Source organism: Desmodus rotundus, chromosome 3 (genome assembly GCF_022682495.2).
Source record: "Desmodus rotundus isolate HL8 chromosome 3, HLdesRot8A.1, whole genome shotgun sequence".
Classification (NCBI taxonomy): domain Eukaryota; kingdom Metazoa; phylum Chordata; class Mammalia; order Chiroptera; family Phyllostomidae; genus Desmodus; species Desmodus rotundus.
This window is the reverse complement of record NC_071389.1, coordinates 46,574,283-46,590,416: the sequence shown is the minus strand read 5'-3', so window position 1 is coordinate 46,590,416 and position 16,134 is coordinate 46,574,283. Positions and strand designations below refer to the sequence as shown.

The 16,134-nt window shown below is 41.5% G+C and overlaps 1 protein-coding gene across 5 annotated transcripts in view; it reads right to left on the bottom strand.

Annotated features, from left to right (window-relative positions):
- Nucleotides 1-7,029: 7,029 nt before the first annotated feature.
- PDE4B (phosphodiesterase 4B) overlaps nt 7,030-16,134 on the bottom strand; it is a 513,377-nt gene continuing 504,272 nt past the window's right edge. For all 5 annotated transcript variants that reach the window (XM_053921419.1, XM_024565508.3, XM_045199378.2 and 2 more), the window contains 5 exons: nt 15,909-16,008; nt 13,774-13,928; nt 13,550-13,672; nt 12,654-12,836; nt 7,030-9,862 (listed from right to left, as the gene is read on the bottom strand). In XM_053921419.1, coding sequence (XP_053777394.1) covers nt 9,497-9,862; nt 12,654-12,836; nt 13,550-13,672; nt 13,774-13,928; nt 15,909-16,008 — 927 coding nt within the window. In that variant the 3' untranslated portion in view covers nt 7,030-9,496. The remainder of the gene's footprint in view (nt 9,863-12,653; nt 12,837-13,549; nt 13,673-13,773; nt 13,929-15,908; nt 16,009-16,134) is intronic.

Sequence of the window (16,134 nt, the reverse complement as noted above, 5' to 3'; positions counted from 1 at the left end):
GCCTGGCAAAGGGCACAGGCAGGGCGGGGCCATGAGGTGGGGCTGGCTTGAGTGCCACAGGGATCCATTTGACGTTTGTCTTCTCACTCATCTCTCAGAAAGTTTGTGAATGAGCTTCCCATTTTTACTGGGGAAGATATAACAAGATAGAAAGTATTCTGTACTCCCAGCCAAGATGGGGGCATAGAGAGACACACTGTGCCTCCTCGCACAACCAAAAGAAGGACAACAACAATTTAAAAACAAAAAAACATCCAGAACTGACAGAAAATTGAACTGTATGGAAGTGCGACAACCAAGGAGATAAAGGAGAAACACTCACCCAGATCGGTAGGAGGGGCAGAGATGAGCAGCCAGGTGGTGAGGACTCGTGGCAAGGTGTGGGCTGGTGGACCCAGTGAGGTGGTGGATTGTGGAATAGGGCAGAGCAGGCAGCAGCTGGCAGACCCTGCGGCCCCACATTCGCTTGTAGATAAACCGGGAGGAACGGTGGGAGAGCGAAACAGACTGTGCAACCCAGGGCTCCAGAACGGGGAAATAAAGCCTCAAACCTCTGATTGAAAACACCTGTGGGGGTTGAGGCAGCAGCAGGAGAGACTCCCAGCCTCACAGGAGAGGTCGTTGGAGAGACCCACAGGGGCCTAGAGCATGCACAAGCCCACCCACCCAGGAAGCACCACCAGAAGGGCCCAATTTGATTGTGGGTAGCTGAGGGAGGGACTGAAAACCAGCAGAAAATGGAACAAGCACCATTGCTCCCTCTCAGCCCCTCCCCCACATGCAGCATCATAGCTCAGCGACCAGTGTTACCCCACCCTGGTGAACACCTAAGGCTCTGCCCCTTTACGTAACAGGTGCACCAAGACAGAAAAAAAATGGCCTAAATGAAAGAACAGATCAAAGCTCCAGAAAAAATACAACTAAACGACGAAGAGATAGCCAACCTATCAGATGCACAGTTCAAAACACTGGTAATCAGGAAGCTCACAGAATTGGTTGAATTTGGTTGCAAATTAGGTGGGAAAATGAAGGCTATGCAAAGAGAAACAAAGGAAAATGTACAGGGAACCAAGAGTGATAGGAAGGAAACTGGGACTCAGATCAATGGTGTGGACCAGAAGGAAGAAAGAAACATCCGACCAGAAAAGAATGAAGAAACAAGAATTCAAAAAAATGAGGAGAGGCTTAGGAACCTCCAAGATATCTTTAAATGTTCCATCATCTGAATTATAGGGGTGCCAGAAGGAGAAGAGGAAGAACAAAAAATTGAAAACTTATTTGAACAAATAATGAAGGAGAACTTCCCTAATCTGGCAAAGGAAATAGACTTCCAGGAAGTCCAGGAAGCTCAAAGAGTCCCAACGAAGCTGGACCCAAGGAGGAACACACGAAGGCACATGATAATTACATTACCCAAGATTAAAGATAAGGAGAGAATCTTAGAAGCAGCAAGAGAAAAGGACACAGTTACCTACAAGGGAGTTCCCATGAGACTGTCAGCTGATTTCTCAGGGGAGACCTTACAGGTGGGAAGGGGCTGGAGAGAAGTATTTGAAGTCATGAAAGCCAAGGACCTACATCCAAGATTGCTGTATCCAGCAAAGATGTTATTTAGAGTGGAAGGACAGATGGAGTGCTTCTCAGATAAGGTCGAGTTGGGGGAGTTTGTCATCACCAAGCCCTTATTACATGAAATATTAAAGGGATTTATCTAAGAAAAAGAAGATTAAAAAAATAAGAACAGTAAAAATGACAGCAAACTCACAGTTATTAACAACCACACCTAAAACAAAAACAAAAGCAAACTAAGCAAACAACTAGAACAGGAACAGAACCACAGAAATGGAGATCACATGGAGGGTTATCAACAGGGGAGTGGGAGGGGGAGAGGGGGAAAAGTACAGAGAATAAGTAGCATAAATGGTAGATGGAAAATAGACAAGGGGAGGGTAAGAATAGTGTAGGAAATGTAGAAGCCAAAGAACTTACAAGTATGACCCATGGACATGAACTATGGGGGGGGGGATGTGGGAGGGAGGGGGTGTGCAGGATGGAGTGAAGTGAAGGGGGGGAAATGGGACAACTGTAATAGCATAATCAATAAATATATTAAAAAAGAAAGTATTCTGATATCTGAATTTCTGGGAGAGCAATGTATACATGTATATTTACACAAATAACTGTTGAGAAGCTCTTTGGTTTATGAAGTGAGATTTCCCCAAATCATGGGCCACCAACAAAAAACAAATGCTAACTGTGGGGCAAATGTCAGGAAAAATAACTGATTTTGCTCCTGAGAGGGAGATTCAATGAGCTGAAGGATAAAGTGAAAAGAAGAAAGGGAATGAGGCACCTGTGTGGTGGTAGAAAGCAGCATGCTGTTGAACAGGACCTCCCAAGACCCCCCTGTAGTTCCAATAAAAGTCTGGAAAAACACAAAATGCTCGAGGTATAGGCAGATTTCTTGAGGAACCCACTGAAGGGATATATTTAGGGTCAGGGATGAATTAGGGTAGCACAGGGTTAGCCCACACGGACACAGGGGCCAAGTGCATAGGGAACCTGCTTATTGAAAAGATTAGGCCTCTGTCCTAAACTTCAGACTCACTCATATAATGGCCTCCTCAACATCTCCAACCAAAATCAGATCCTTTCCCAATGCTCCCCCATCACAGGAAGTGTGCCCACCATTCAATAGGTTGCCCAGGTCACATCCTTGGGATCTCTCTCACTCCTTTTCCTGTGCTGCCGGTTTCAAATGCATCGGCCAATTCTGTTGGCTCTGCTAAAAAATATATCACAAATCTTCCAACTCTCATCACCACTAAACTTGTCAAGTTCCTGTTACTTCAGAAGACCATTACAGTGGCCTCCTTACCGGTCTCCCTAATTCTATATATGTAATATAGTTTATTTTCCTCACAGAATAATCTTCTAGACATGTACTAGTCATATCAGCCCCCTGCTTAAAACTGTCCAATGACTTCCCGAAGCCCTCACAATAGCCTGAGGACTCTCTGGGACCTGGCTGCCAACCTTATCTCCCACCCCTCTCCCCCCTCTCCCTCACCTGGATTTCTTGTTGTTCACTGATGTTGACAAACCCACTACATTTTCAGAGCCCTTATATTTTTGCACCCCTGTCTGGACTGTTAATAGTGGGGGAAGCTGGGATTCCAAGCCAGGCAGGTGAACTCCAGAGCAAACCCCATAGCACATATCATACTATCTGATACTGTATTATTTATATTTTTGTTTATTTGTGTTTTTTCTTCCCTACTAAAACATAAACTTCAGAAGAGCAGGGACTTTGTTGGGTGCCTTACACAGTGCCTGGCACACAGCATTCATTCTAATTCTTTTGGGAAGGAATGAAGTCTTAGCTGACATCTGTGGCACAATGGCTGACACTCAAGCGTTTTAAATGCATTATTTACTAGTCTTTGCAAAAACCCCATAAAACAGTTACTATTATTTTTATTGTTTTAATGAGGAGGAAACTGTAGCTTGAAGAGGTTAAGTATTTGCCCACCATTACACAGCTAGAAAGTAGAAGGGCAGGGATTTGAACTGGAATCTGTTCACTATCTGAGCCTAAGTTCTTAACACTTGGGCTACGTTTTCTCTATGACCCTGAAGTCCTGCTTTCTCTTTTCCTTGATTCCTCTGTGTAGCACTGAGCTCTACCAGGAAAATAGTTAAAATGTTTGAAGAACTCAGACCTTAGGAAAACAAAAACTCCCTTATAACTGGATAGTACCTGCTGAAACATACAATTTATTCTTCTGATTTTGGAGAGAAGATTGAGGTGCAGAGAAGTTGAACAGGTGTCTAAGGTCCTGACCTTGCAGACGAAACCCTGTGCTAGGAAACAGGAACCTTCAGGTGAGTGACTGTGTGTTATAGATTGATTTGTCTCCACCCACTCAAATGTATATGTTGAAGTTCTAACACCCAGTGTGTTACCTCAGAATGTTACTTGATTTGGAAATAGGTTTGTTGTTGATATAGTTAATTAAAAGGAAGTCATACTGGAGTAGAGTGGTCCCTTAATCCGATGTGAGTGGTCCCTTAACTCCGACTGGTGTCCTTATAAAAAGGGGAAACTTGGACACAGGCCTGCACACAGAGAGAACACCACGTGAACATGAAGGCAGAGATGATTGCTAGAAATCACCAAAAGTTAGGGGAGAGGCACAAATAGGTTTTCTGGAAGAAATTGACCCTGATGCCACCATGACCTTGGACTTCTAGCCTCCAGACTGTGAGAAAATAAGTTTGGGTTGTTTATGCTACCCAGTGTGTGGCACTGAATTATGGCAGCCCTAGGACACTACTACATTGTGTGATATCGGGCAGGTCACTGGTCATCTATGGGCATCAGCTCCTATATTTATAAAAGTAAAGGAATGAACCAGATGATTGCTGAGGAATCTTTGCTCTAAAATTGTATGGCTTTATTATTCCAGGGTTCAGAGACCAACACCTTTTTAGGATTAGGAGCCTTAAAGATATGGTTGCATTTTAGCCTTACACAAAACCACTTGGTTCGTATCAGTTTGACAAATGCAGGTATTGCATTGGGCACTGGAAGTTCAACAGGGAATAAGATTTGGCTTCTACCTTCAATAGTCTTTTGGAAAAGACAAAAACCTAACTTAAAACGTATAGTCATAGGAGTTAGTAATTAAAACACAGAGATGGGCAAATGTAGTTTTACAGTTGTGAGTATGTGAAACACAGAGTTTATTCTTGTATTATAATAATAATAACCTGAATGCTTCTTTCCATATGAACAACTGTAAACCACTTTTGCCAACCACTGTATATCTTAGACCTTTATATATCAATTCATGTAATTCTCATATAACCCTCTAAAAGGTAGGTGTTACTACAATTTTCCCCAATTTACAGATGATAAAGCAGAGGCATAGGGAGTTAAGTGACTTGCCCAACGTTACACAGCCAATTAGTAGCAAAGCATAGGCTATTCAGCCTGGAACTCACAGGAGTTCAAGGAAGAGTTCTTATGTCAACATTGGGGATCAGGGAAGCTTCCTGTTAGGGGGGCACCTGATCTGACTTTTGAATGATGTGGGAGGTAGCCAGGTTGGAGAATTCTTGGCAAGGGACACAGAATGCACAAAGCATGATTTTATAAATGGGATTTGCCACCCATCCTACCCTATCCTGGACCACAGGTTTGAAGGCTCATATGATGGTAATTTGATCAGTAAGTAAGACATAGAGCTCAGAGAGGTAGCAATGGAATAGTAGAAAAAGTCCTGGGTTTATTTATACCCATTTGACAGATTTATAGTCCTCATTTTACTGAAGCCCAGGCAGTAGGTGACTTGTCTAAGGTTGGGCAGAGAGTAAATGGAGGAGTTAGGATTTGAACCTAGGCCACATGGGAACAGACCCTATGTGATAAACCACACTCTTTCATTTGGACTCTCTTAGGCTTTCTTTAGTGGACTTAGAATTACTATGACCTCCCCTCGCAACTTAATTATGTCAAAATAAGCCTGTGGGAATATGTCACAGAAATGCCATCCTGTGTGTGTACATGTGTTCACACATGTGTGCATGTTTGTTTTCAACTCTGACAGTTTCAGAGTCTACAAATCAGCCTTAGGCTCCTGTGTATTTTGTTAAGTACAAAGTGATCACCCTTAGGGTTGGCAAAAATGCTATAGTAATGTCTGCTTCGCAGTCGCTCCCAGCCATGAGAAAGACTGACATGCCGTCACAGGTGGGAGATGGTTACACTTATGGCCTACGTTCTGGAACCAGGTGATTAACTTCCTTCATTGTGGTTTTCCTGAAAATATAATTGTGGTTTAGTACCCTGGAAAGCCAGTGGTGAGGAACAATAGCAGATTGGAAACCTCTGGAGTGTGGAGTTCCGTCGTTTTCATCTCTGATCCCTACTGTCATCTCTGGATGTGAACCAGGGTCTGGCCAAGGCAAGTGCACAGGGTCTGCAAACAGTTGCTATGAAAGAAAGCTGCTATGGTGCGAATGTTTGTGTCACCCCAAAATTCGTATGTCGAAATCCTAACCCCTAAAGATGATACTAGGAGGTGGGATCTGTGGGAGCTGCTGAAGTCATGAGGGCGGAGCCTCACGAATGGGATTAATGCTCTTAGCGATCCCAGATAGAACTCTAGTCCCATCTCCCAAGTGAGGACACAGAGAGAAATCACCAGCTAGGAACTAGAAAGTGGGCTTCATCAGAATGTGTACTTGTTGATGCCTTAATCTCGGATTTCCTGGCCTCTAGAACTGTGAGAAATAAATTTCTGTTGTTTTTAAGCTATCTGGCCTGTGGCATTTTGTTACAGCAGCTTGAATGGACTGAGACCAAAGTCTTAGCTACAAGCACATTTCTTTCTTCTGGAACAGTTGTTCTCTACTCAAAACTACACATTAGATTATCTTGGGAGAATTCTATAAATCTACCACCCAGAGCCCTACCCAAGACCAATTCAAACAAATCTGAAGTGAGGATGGGGCCCAAACATCCATATTCTAAAAAAATATTTATTCCCCAGGGGATTCTCATTTTGCAGCAAGTTGAGAATCACTTCTTTGTAGAAACAGACCTGCAAACATTTATGCATAGTTATAGCTGTAGTGTAGACATTTAAAAAACCACACCTGTGGCTATTCTAATTCATTTTTGTAATTCAATCAGTAAATGCTCAGAGATGGGGGGGTGCAATCAGAGATCAGGGATGGTGGCGAAGTGCTATAAACATCAGCTCTGAACCGACAGGCAAGCTGGGTGTGCAATGTGGGCTCGTCTCCAATGGTCTATAAAAATTACTGTAATTTCAGTTTATTGAGTGAGTTCTTCTATAGCAGACCCTCTTACTGGTTCACAAACCTGTACCCTGTGGTTAAAATGTCATAGGCCACCCACTGATTCTTACTTGCAACCTTCTTTACCACGTTCACACTCACACACACATCTCAGGATAAATTTTTTAAAGCTGACTTAAAGATTTCAAGAAAACATTTAAGTATTTTTGCTTATGAGTTTAATACAGATAATTTCAGAAAGAAAATCTTAGGCACATGACCAACAGGAGACTCCAGGGACACCGAGAAAGCCAAGTGCCAACCAGCACTCTGTGGAGTGGCTTGAAGAGGACTCTTTGTACCTCAGAGTCTTCATGTGTCAAATGATTGATGGGATCATCTGACTACATTAAGCTAATGTTCTATGGTTCTATGATTCTCTTTTCTAGAGCATCCAGCCAAGCTGCAGTTTTCCTTTATTTATCTAGTAGATTAACCTCTTCAGATTCATAAGGTGGTTTTGTTTTCCTTCACCAGCTCTCTTCTTGCACCACTGAGCTGAGCCAACTGTTGCTAAAAAAAAAGAAAAAGTGTAATGTTCCAAGTGAAGGGACATTTTGGAAACAGATTCTTAAACTTCAGTTGTGATGTTGGCTGGGTAAACTTGTTGGTTTTCTTGTGTGGGGTGTGGTAGAAGAGAAGAGAGAAAAGATCTGCTTTTGATACGTCAGAACTAACCCGAAATAATTGGGCCTACAGTCTAATCTAATCATGCTTTTGTTTATTCACCTCATAGAAAACTCTCTTAAGAATGCATTTGAACACAATATATAATAATAATAGTACTATAACATACATTGTGAGAAACTTTTGAAAACAATAAAATGTCCACCTGAAATAATGCAGTGTTCATAGACTTACAAACCCATTGGTCATGCACGTTTGTGCCATTTCTTTAACTATGAGTCACAACGCTGAACTGAACTCATGGAATAGATTTTACAAACTGAGACTGAAGCCAATAAGAGACCTAACAAGTGTTATCAGAAGCTTCACATTTGCATAATTTACTACATCAGTTCACATTGTATTATAAAATTCACATTGTTTTATTGTTTTCTTTTTGTAATTAATTGGAACATGACATTCCTGCTTAATGGCAGGCAGGAAGCTTTCTTTGTAGTCAGTAGTTTGGTAACTCAGAACCATTTGCGCGCAAATGTAGTGTTGCTTTTTAAACCGAAGCCACGGTTATAGTAGAACCCAGTTGTCACCCAACTCATGCGTACATAGAGTTGGCTAGAACAGGGGTGAAAACCACATCCTGATGCCCCCCACCCATACGAAACTATACAAAAGTAAAAGCTCAAATAAACCATTTAGTATCTAATGTGAGAATCCTGTTTCTAAAACTGGCTTGTAAAGGGTTACACAATATTAATAACTCAGACCGGTAAAAGGGCAGGCCCTCTGAGTAAAAGCCCACTGGTGTCTTCACTGGTGACGGGGCCCTATGTCTCAGCAATGTTCAGGTTATATAATACACAATACAAAACATTACAAGAAAAGTTGCAACTCTTACGCAGAGTTTTCTACACAAATTTAACACCACCATTGGCAGGCAATGTTAGATATATAAATTAATAACTTACAAAACATTACATTATATACATTAAGTAATAAATACATGGTTATAAACAGACATGGAGGTGTTAGCAGGAAGGCAGTGCAAGAGAGAGATGGCAGCATTGAATTGAAAATAGCATAATTGGGTGTGAGAGTGAAGAGAGGAGGGAGGGAGAGGACAGGACAGGGCCGTGCGACTCCCGGTGGCACAGGGGCTCCAGACACGACACGACACACTGCCTTTTTAGGCTGATTTTCACACAGACTGTAACTGTGAACAATACAGCTACCTCCTCCTACCCCTTCGTTTGTTCCACTTTATTCTGTTGAGAGCAAAAGTGTAAAACTCCAGAGGAGAAAAAATACTGTTCAAAGCAGGCAAACAGAGATAAGTTGTAAGGGCAATTGTGGAGTTGGAAGGAACAACAGGGGAAGGAAGTAGAATGTGGTTAGAAGTATATCCTTGCTATTTGCAAAAGTAACTGTAGGAAAGTGAAAGATATTGCCCAAGAAAGAAGGAAGACCATTTTCTTTCCTTTTTTTGTTCAGAAAGAGTCAAAAAAGTTCGTGTCAGCTTTGAATGCTTATCTGTGTAGAAGTTGATATTACACTCTAGGTATTCAACAGGCATTTTTAAAGACGTGAAAATGTTTTACAAAAAAAGGCACACAGGTTGGCCGACAAAGGGACAGGTGAGCAGATTTATAAATGAATGTATTAGTTCAGTCACTAGTAGGGATAGATTCCCAAAACTTAGTGCAGAAAAATCTCTCAGTTTTGTGTCTTCTATTTTCAAGCCATTGGTCGTGATCTGAACTTGGCCTCCAGTACCACGTAAAGCTTCAGCTCTCCACCAGGCTTGCAAGGAAGGCAAGTCAACCGTGGAATTTCCTGAGCTGCTATTTGCTTCACGGTCTTGCACTCTAGCTCCAAACTCAAGTAACTGGAAAAGCCACGTGGCCCTTGTCCTGTGCAGGCCTTGGCCCCTGGGGTGGGCTGGCCCTACCATACAGCCGGCATGCTTGTCAAGGGTGGAATGTTCATCTCCACACCGAGAGGGAGATTATGTGTCAATCGGGGACTTGTCTTCTGTGGCTATGTCTACATCAGTCTCTCCCAGTGAATCCCTATTTTCTGGATCGATCACACAAAGTGTCTTTGTGCTGCTGAAATAGCTGTGGCCCTCTCCCTCTTTTTCGGGTCCTTCAGAATCCTCCTCTTCAAGGGTCAGTTCAAATTGAAATTTCTCCATCAGCCCCTGGCAGTCTCTGCTCTGCTCGTCCAGCGGTGGGGAGGGACTCTGGGGGATCATGCTCTGATACCAGTTCCTGTTATCTTCCAATGTATCCAGAATGTCCTGCGCATCAGGTTGCACCAGATCTGCCCAGGTCTCCCACAGTGGATGGACAATGTAGTCAATGAAACCAACCTGGTGAAAAATAAGGTACATGCCTGTTATTGTGATTGGCCCCTGAAAACCAAACAAGCTGTCCTGGTTTCCATGCAAGATTAAAGCAACAACAACCCAAGAGAAATCAGTAATAATGGATTCCATTATTTGAGCACATACTATATGGTACGTCCTGCACTGGATGTAATGTGTAAATTATCACTTTTAATCCTGCAAAGTTAGTATTGTTATCCACTATTTACAGGAAGGGAACTAAGACTCACTGAGATTAAATATCTTGACAGGGGTCACAGAGCCAATAAGTGGTGAAGCTGGCACTCACTCCCAGCTTTGTCTGATTCCAAAGCCTGTGTTCGTCTCATGTCTCACTACAACTGACGACTTTTCCTTTTCCGTGTGCCAGATAAGAACTTGGACGTAACCCTGGCTGGGAATGACTTTCTCACTGCGGGGACTCTGAATCATTCTCTGAAGAAGGAAGCCCCAGGTCTAATGAGTTCTGACTCAACATTCTTTCCCTGATAACTTGAAAATATGACGCTGTTCCAAAACGAAGGGGAGCCAGCCCCTGACTACTCTGAGATTTCTCAAGTTCTGTGGACTGCTTTTGGTTTGTAAATGAGTTTGGTAAGACATCTGAAACTACCTCAAGCCCCTAAACCAACAAAAATCCCCTCTGTGGACACATCTGCAATTGTAGAGCCTGCAGTCATTTCCATCAGGAGAAAAGAAGGGAAAATAAAAACAATTAGGCAGTTCCTGTGCTAGTGTTCCTGTGAATAAATATGAGGCTTATGGCTCTGCTATGGTTTACACAGGGCCTATGCATCCTGCCTGAGCTGGCTCTGTGGCCTTACTCTGACCTCCTCATTGTGGGACAAACAGGAAACACTGGGGGTGGGGGCAGGTTGAGAGAAAGAATAGGCACCAGTTGAATGACAGAATGGAATTCCCCTGTCATGGTCTGCAGCACTGGAAAGATGCTGGGTTGGGAATCAGGGGGGAGATGAGCAAGGGCAATTTGCAGGCACCCGCGGGACATTATGTAGCCACCTTTCCACATTACTAGAAGCTTCCCTTTATTAACATTCTAGTTTTTTTCTCCAGTCATTTAATACATCAAAGTTGTACCATATCAAAGAATCTTAGTCATATGTGATTCTTTTCTATCTATCTATCTATCTATCTATCTATCTATCTATCTATCTATCAATCACCTATCTTCTATCTATCTTTTCTCTGGTGCCTCCCTAGCTTTAACAAACCACACAAAAAACTTGGCATCTCTAATCTGCATTGGTTTTAAGAACTACACTGAAGATGATTCAGGTATTTCTCTTGCTTCCACCCACTCCTTCCCACCCCCCTCTCTCTACTTTCTCTGTGTTTAATGGACTTGAGAGACTATATTCAAGGTGTTTTCCAGGGGCCAGAAAAAAACAAGCTCAAGGCAATGGAGAAAACTGAATCAGCTGAACACAATGCAGTCATTTCCTTTCTTCATGTGTTTGCTACTCCTGAATGCTCAGCATTTATGGAAAGGTGGCCTCTAGGTGCTTATTTCCTAGGTCCTGGGATGAGAGAGCTCTACAAATCCTATGAGCATCTAATCAAGGGCTTTATTGCCAGACTTCTCAGACAGGGGTCACCAGAGTGCATCTGTGGGAAACACCAGGAGTAAACACGGTGTCATGGCCCCAGGGAGACCTGTCCACAGTGATGAGAGGAGAGTGAACAGCTCTGGGTGGAGGGCCACTGAGTAACCAAAGAGCTGGTGAAATGGACCAAGAGGACAGCTTCTTCACCTGATACACTGGGGAAAAATACATGCTGTGTCTGTCTCGCAAGGCTGTATGGAGGTTCAAATAGGATAACGTACAGAAAAATGTGTGGAAAACTGCATGACACTATATAAATATAAAAAAATCACTGTTGTTAATAAAAGGGCCTTATTCCAATTAATTAATTAGTTAATTAGTATCTTGTTCTAATTAAGGCTTTAGGGCAATGATTTTCAACTGGTCAGAACTTATAAAACATGCAGTATATGAATATTTAGTCAGGAACACTGACCTCTTTTCCCTTACCAGACTGTGACTGTTAGTCCCTTAGACTATTTTTCAAGTAAAAAAATGACAACAGCCAACAGAGCAATAGCCATCTGGTGTGAATGAATAAAAATCATACCTATTTTTATGTCATAGGAGCAAAAAATATATTTTTGATGTGCCTCAGAATTTTAGTAATTAGTTTATGTGTGCCATGAGATTAAAAAGATTGAGAATCACTCAAGAGCATAGACGCAATCTGGGCAGGGGGACACAGGACAGGCTTGGACTATGAGGTAGAAGAGATTTGTAGGAATGAGATTCACTACTTCTGGTGAGGGTGGCAGTGTGCTTGATTATGAAGAGACAGCACAAATAGGGTATAGGGAACAAGAGCAGAAATCCTGAATAAAGGCAGAGCTAGGAGGAATCTGGACAGATGAGATGAAGGAGGCCGCAGTGTTCAGTTCAATTGGCTGCATTTGCTAAGATCACAGACAACTATATAAACTGTTTGAGGCTACACAGTTCAAACGTGGGTGGATTCTGGTGACTACTTTATTTCATCCTGTAAAATCGAGTGTAATGGAGAAAGCAAATGAGTCATGAGTTTAATGGAACTCAATGGGTGGTTGCTTCCTTATAATTTCATATGTATAAAATATATACTATGATAATATATATGTTTTGTTAAAAGAAAAGAATTAAGTAGAACTCCTCAGTTCTACAGCAAGCAGAGCTTACAAAAACTTTGAAAATACCTGGGATTTTTCCACAGAAGCTGTGTGCTTATCACACATCGGGCTAATCTCCATTCCCCTCTCCCGCTCTTTGTCTCCCTGCTGGAAAAATTCCTCCATGATGCGGTCTGTCCATTGCCGATACAATTCCAATGACTTGGTGGGGTTGCTCAGGTCTGCACAGTGTACCATGTTGCGAAGAACCTGAAATCATCAAGTTTTGGAAATCCCATAAAATTAGGTGTAAATACTACCAGAACATCTCATCCCTCTTGTACTAGGACACTTGGTACCAAACCCAAGAACATCTTAGTTGTATTCTAATTACATTAGGTGCACAGAGAAAGCAGAATTACAATGGTGCTGGCCAGCGTTGGTTATTTACCATTATAGGAGTCCCAAAAGGGAAAATCTGTGTCTTCTTAAATTGATGGTCATTGAATTTAAAAACTGGAAAAGACATTGGAGGTCAGATACTGCCACCATTTCCTTTCCTCAGTTTGGAAAAAATGCAAAGAATTACTCAAAGTAGATATCTTCATATTTTCCACTTGCGGAAAGGAGAGCAGCTGATGGCAATTTGTGTAACCAAAACAGACTTAACAAACTGCAAGTCAAGGGGTTTATATCCAAACACGAGCTTTTGGGACCAGCAGTCACGTACACCCTATTACAAATACATCTCGCAATTTATTTTTAGAACTAAGCAATTCAATAAATAGGGTTGTTTTTTTTCTCATAAATTAGAGAATGAGCTGTAATGTTTTCTTTAGTTATTTCTTCGCTTGCTTAGTTTGTTCTTAAATAAGCCCAAAGCTGTAGTAATAACCTAGAATGCAACTAACTTAAGTTTGTTTTCATTTTTTAATTGTTGTTTGGTGTGGCTTTGTGTTAAATCAAAGGCTTTTATCCAATACCTGTATGCGATCAGTATAGTTGTCCAGCAGAAGGACACCTGAGCTTGTAACTTTCTTTGTTTCTACCATTGTCTTCAGGTCTGCCAGCAGGCTCATATGTTTGGACATATCAGTTGCTAACACCTTGGGTAAAAAGAAAACAGAAACATCCAATGAACTCGGTTTATCAAAGAGAATGAGATTTCCCCTCCTGAGAGGGTAATGTAGAGAGGGGGAAGTCTTACCATGTCGATAACCATTTTCCTGAGCGTCTGGCGCTGCTTCTTGGTGAGATTCTGAAAGATGTCACAGTGCTCTTCTTGCAGCAGTTTGAAACCCACGGCCAGATGGTGGTTTTCCAACACAGATTCGTCATTATACATCAAAGCAAGTTCTGAATCTAATAAGCAAGTAAAAATGATGACTTAATACAAAGGGGTACAATTCAAAGGTTGGCATTATCTTAATGTGAAATCAGATCTAGTTGTATTCAAATAGTTTTAAAAAACAAGATCCAAATGTCACTTCTCAGATAAACAGTCTCCCTCTACAAAGGAATGTAGTCAGCTTCTAAGAAAAAAAAATCTTCTGGTAGATATTAGTGCCTAAGCTTTCTCTTTGATTAAAACTCATGGTATTTTAAAATCCATTTTCCCCCTTCACTTTAGAAAGAATTTGACATTAAGTAAAAGCATTCCCAAGCTGCTAAACCCTATTTTTATCTCAGATTGTAATTTCCATTATGTCTCCACTCATTTTGTGCTTTGGAAAACAATGAACTGAAAATGCCAGTAAACTTCAACAAATGTATTAGGATTTTCAAACTATGTATATTCACTTTTTTATATTCTTGCCAACTCTGTCAATTGTGTTTTGGATTTTCAAAGAAGACAAGGGTATAAGTATAAAATTTCATTTTATTCAAATAATGTAGCTTTATGGAACTTTCCATAAATATGGTAACAAGACATTAATACTTTTTAGAACAATCTTGTTAAATGTTCTACCATCTGGCTCTATACATCAGAGATCGCAATATCTGGATATGTAAACTACAGCTTCCAGCCTGACTTTCGCACAGAAGAATTGGACATCTTTCATTAGAAGGAGCCCTGGTCTGCAAATGACAATATGGCCATCAAACTTATGAGGTCACATTTTCTCTTAATCAAGAATAATAGCCAAGTGATGGTACTATGTCACTAACTGCGGGTGTTGTTATTCATATGCCATTGCTTTAACTGGATGCTTTGAGTTACATCCTCAGTAAAGGCAGTGGGATATATGAAGTCAATTCAGCACTTTTGCTCCACTCACCCTGTGGTCAAGGGTACAGATCTGCAAAAGGGCTTTATATGTTGTAGTGCTGTAGGTGGCTGTACCAGAAAGACCACTTTTCTGTGTGAAGGTAACTGGCCTATACATGGATTGAACTATGTCAGCTGATGGAATCCACTTAGGCAAGTAGTCAAGTTTATGTTCTTTCAATAGAAGAATGCGGTAAAACAACAACAACAACACAAAAACAAAGTACACCACACCTACATCACTCAGATATTCTGATGATAAAGTATGGCAACGACTTTTCTGCAACAAGTAGCTCAAACATTTCTATAAAACCATCAGCACTTGATGTTAATGACCACAGTAAACCAATATTCTCACAAGAAAAAGTACTTAGATTTCCAGCATTTAGAAATAGTGCATTAACTGAGAGAATTCATGGAGTTTCACTAGCATGAATCCTAAACATTTTGAGCATGACAAAAACTTGATGGCTTGGGGTCCTAAGGCTGGACCGGCTGTGAAGTTCGTTGAAGTCATCTTCCCTACCACAGGCTCATCCGTAATCATACCTGTGCAGTTGGAAGAGAGTATGTGGGACTTTTAATGACCCTTCCTCCTGAATTGTGGAAACCCACTGCAGTGCTTTTTCCAGAATCTTATTTTGTCTGGGGGTTCCCGTGCTCAGATCTAACATTTGGGGCTGGTTCCTCCGTGGAGAGGGATACCAGTGGGTCACTACGCTCTGCGTGAGAGCCCTGCAGAATACTGAGAATCATTATCACATTATTCCCAAGACTTTTCTTGTGCTTACTGGGTAATTCCACATCTGTTATTCTTTCCTCACATATTGTATTTTCCAAACATCAAGTACTTTTTATGACTCCCTTCTGACCCCTTGCAAGTTCTCCCTGCAGCTCAAAAATTATATTGCCAAATTGGACACAGTATCCAGGAAAGGTCTGACCAGTTTGAGTGGAATGGAAGGATTACCTCATTATTACTCTTATTATTCTCCATAATGAAACATTAGGAGGAAAAAAATAAGCAGTGACTCATACAATTACTTGAATGACTGTCCTAGTGGTCAACTCACTTGTGTTGATGAGAAACTGGTTGGACACTCCAGGGTGGTCAACGTCATGGATAGCAGCTGCAAAAATGGCTGCCAGGATTTCCAAATCTGTGAAGACGGCCTGCAGAGCGAAATGAGCACATTTAACTCCATGTCCCATTTGCCTATCCTGCTTATTCAGTTTTATGTTAAAGTATCTCATTTCATCTTTGTTGGGAGAAGGACTGTTTGTTGATTTTTATAATGT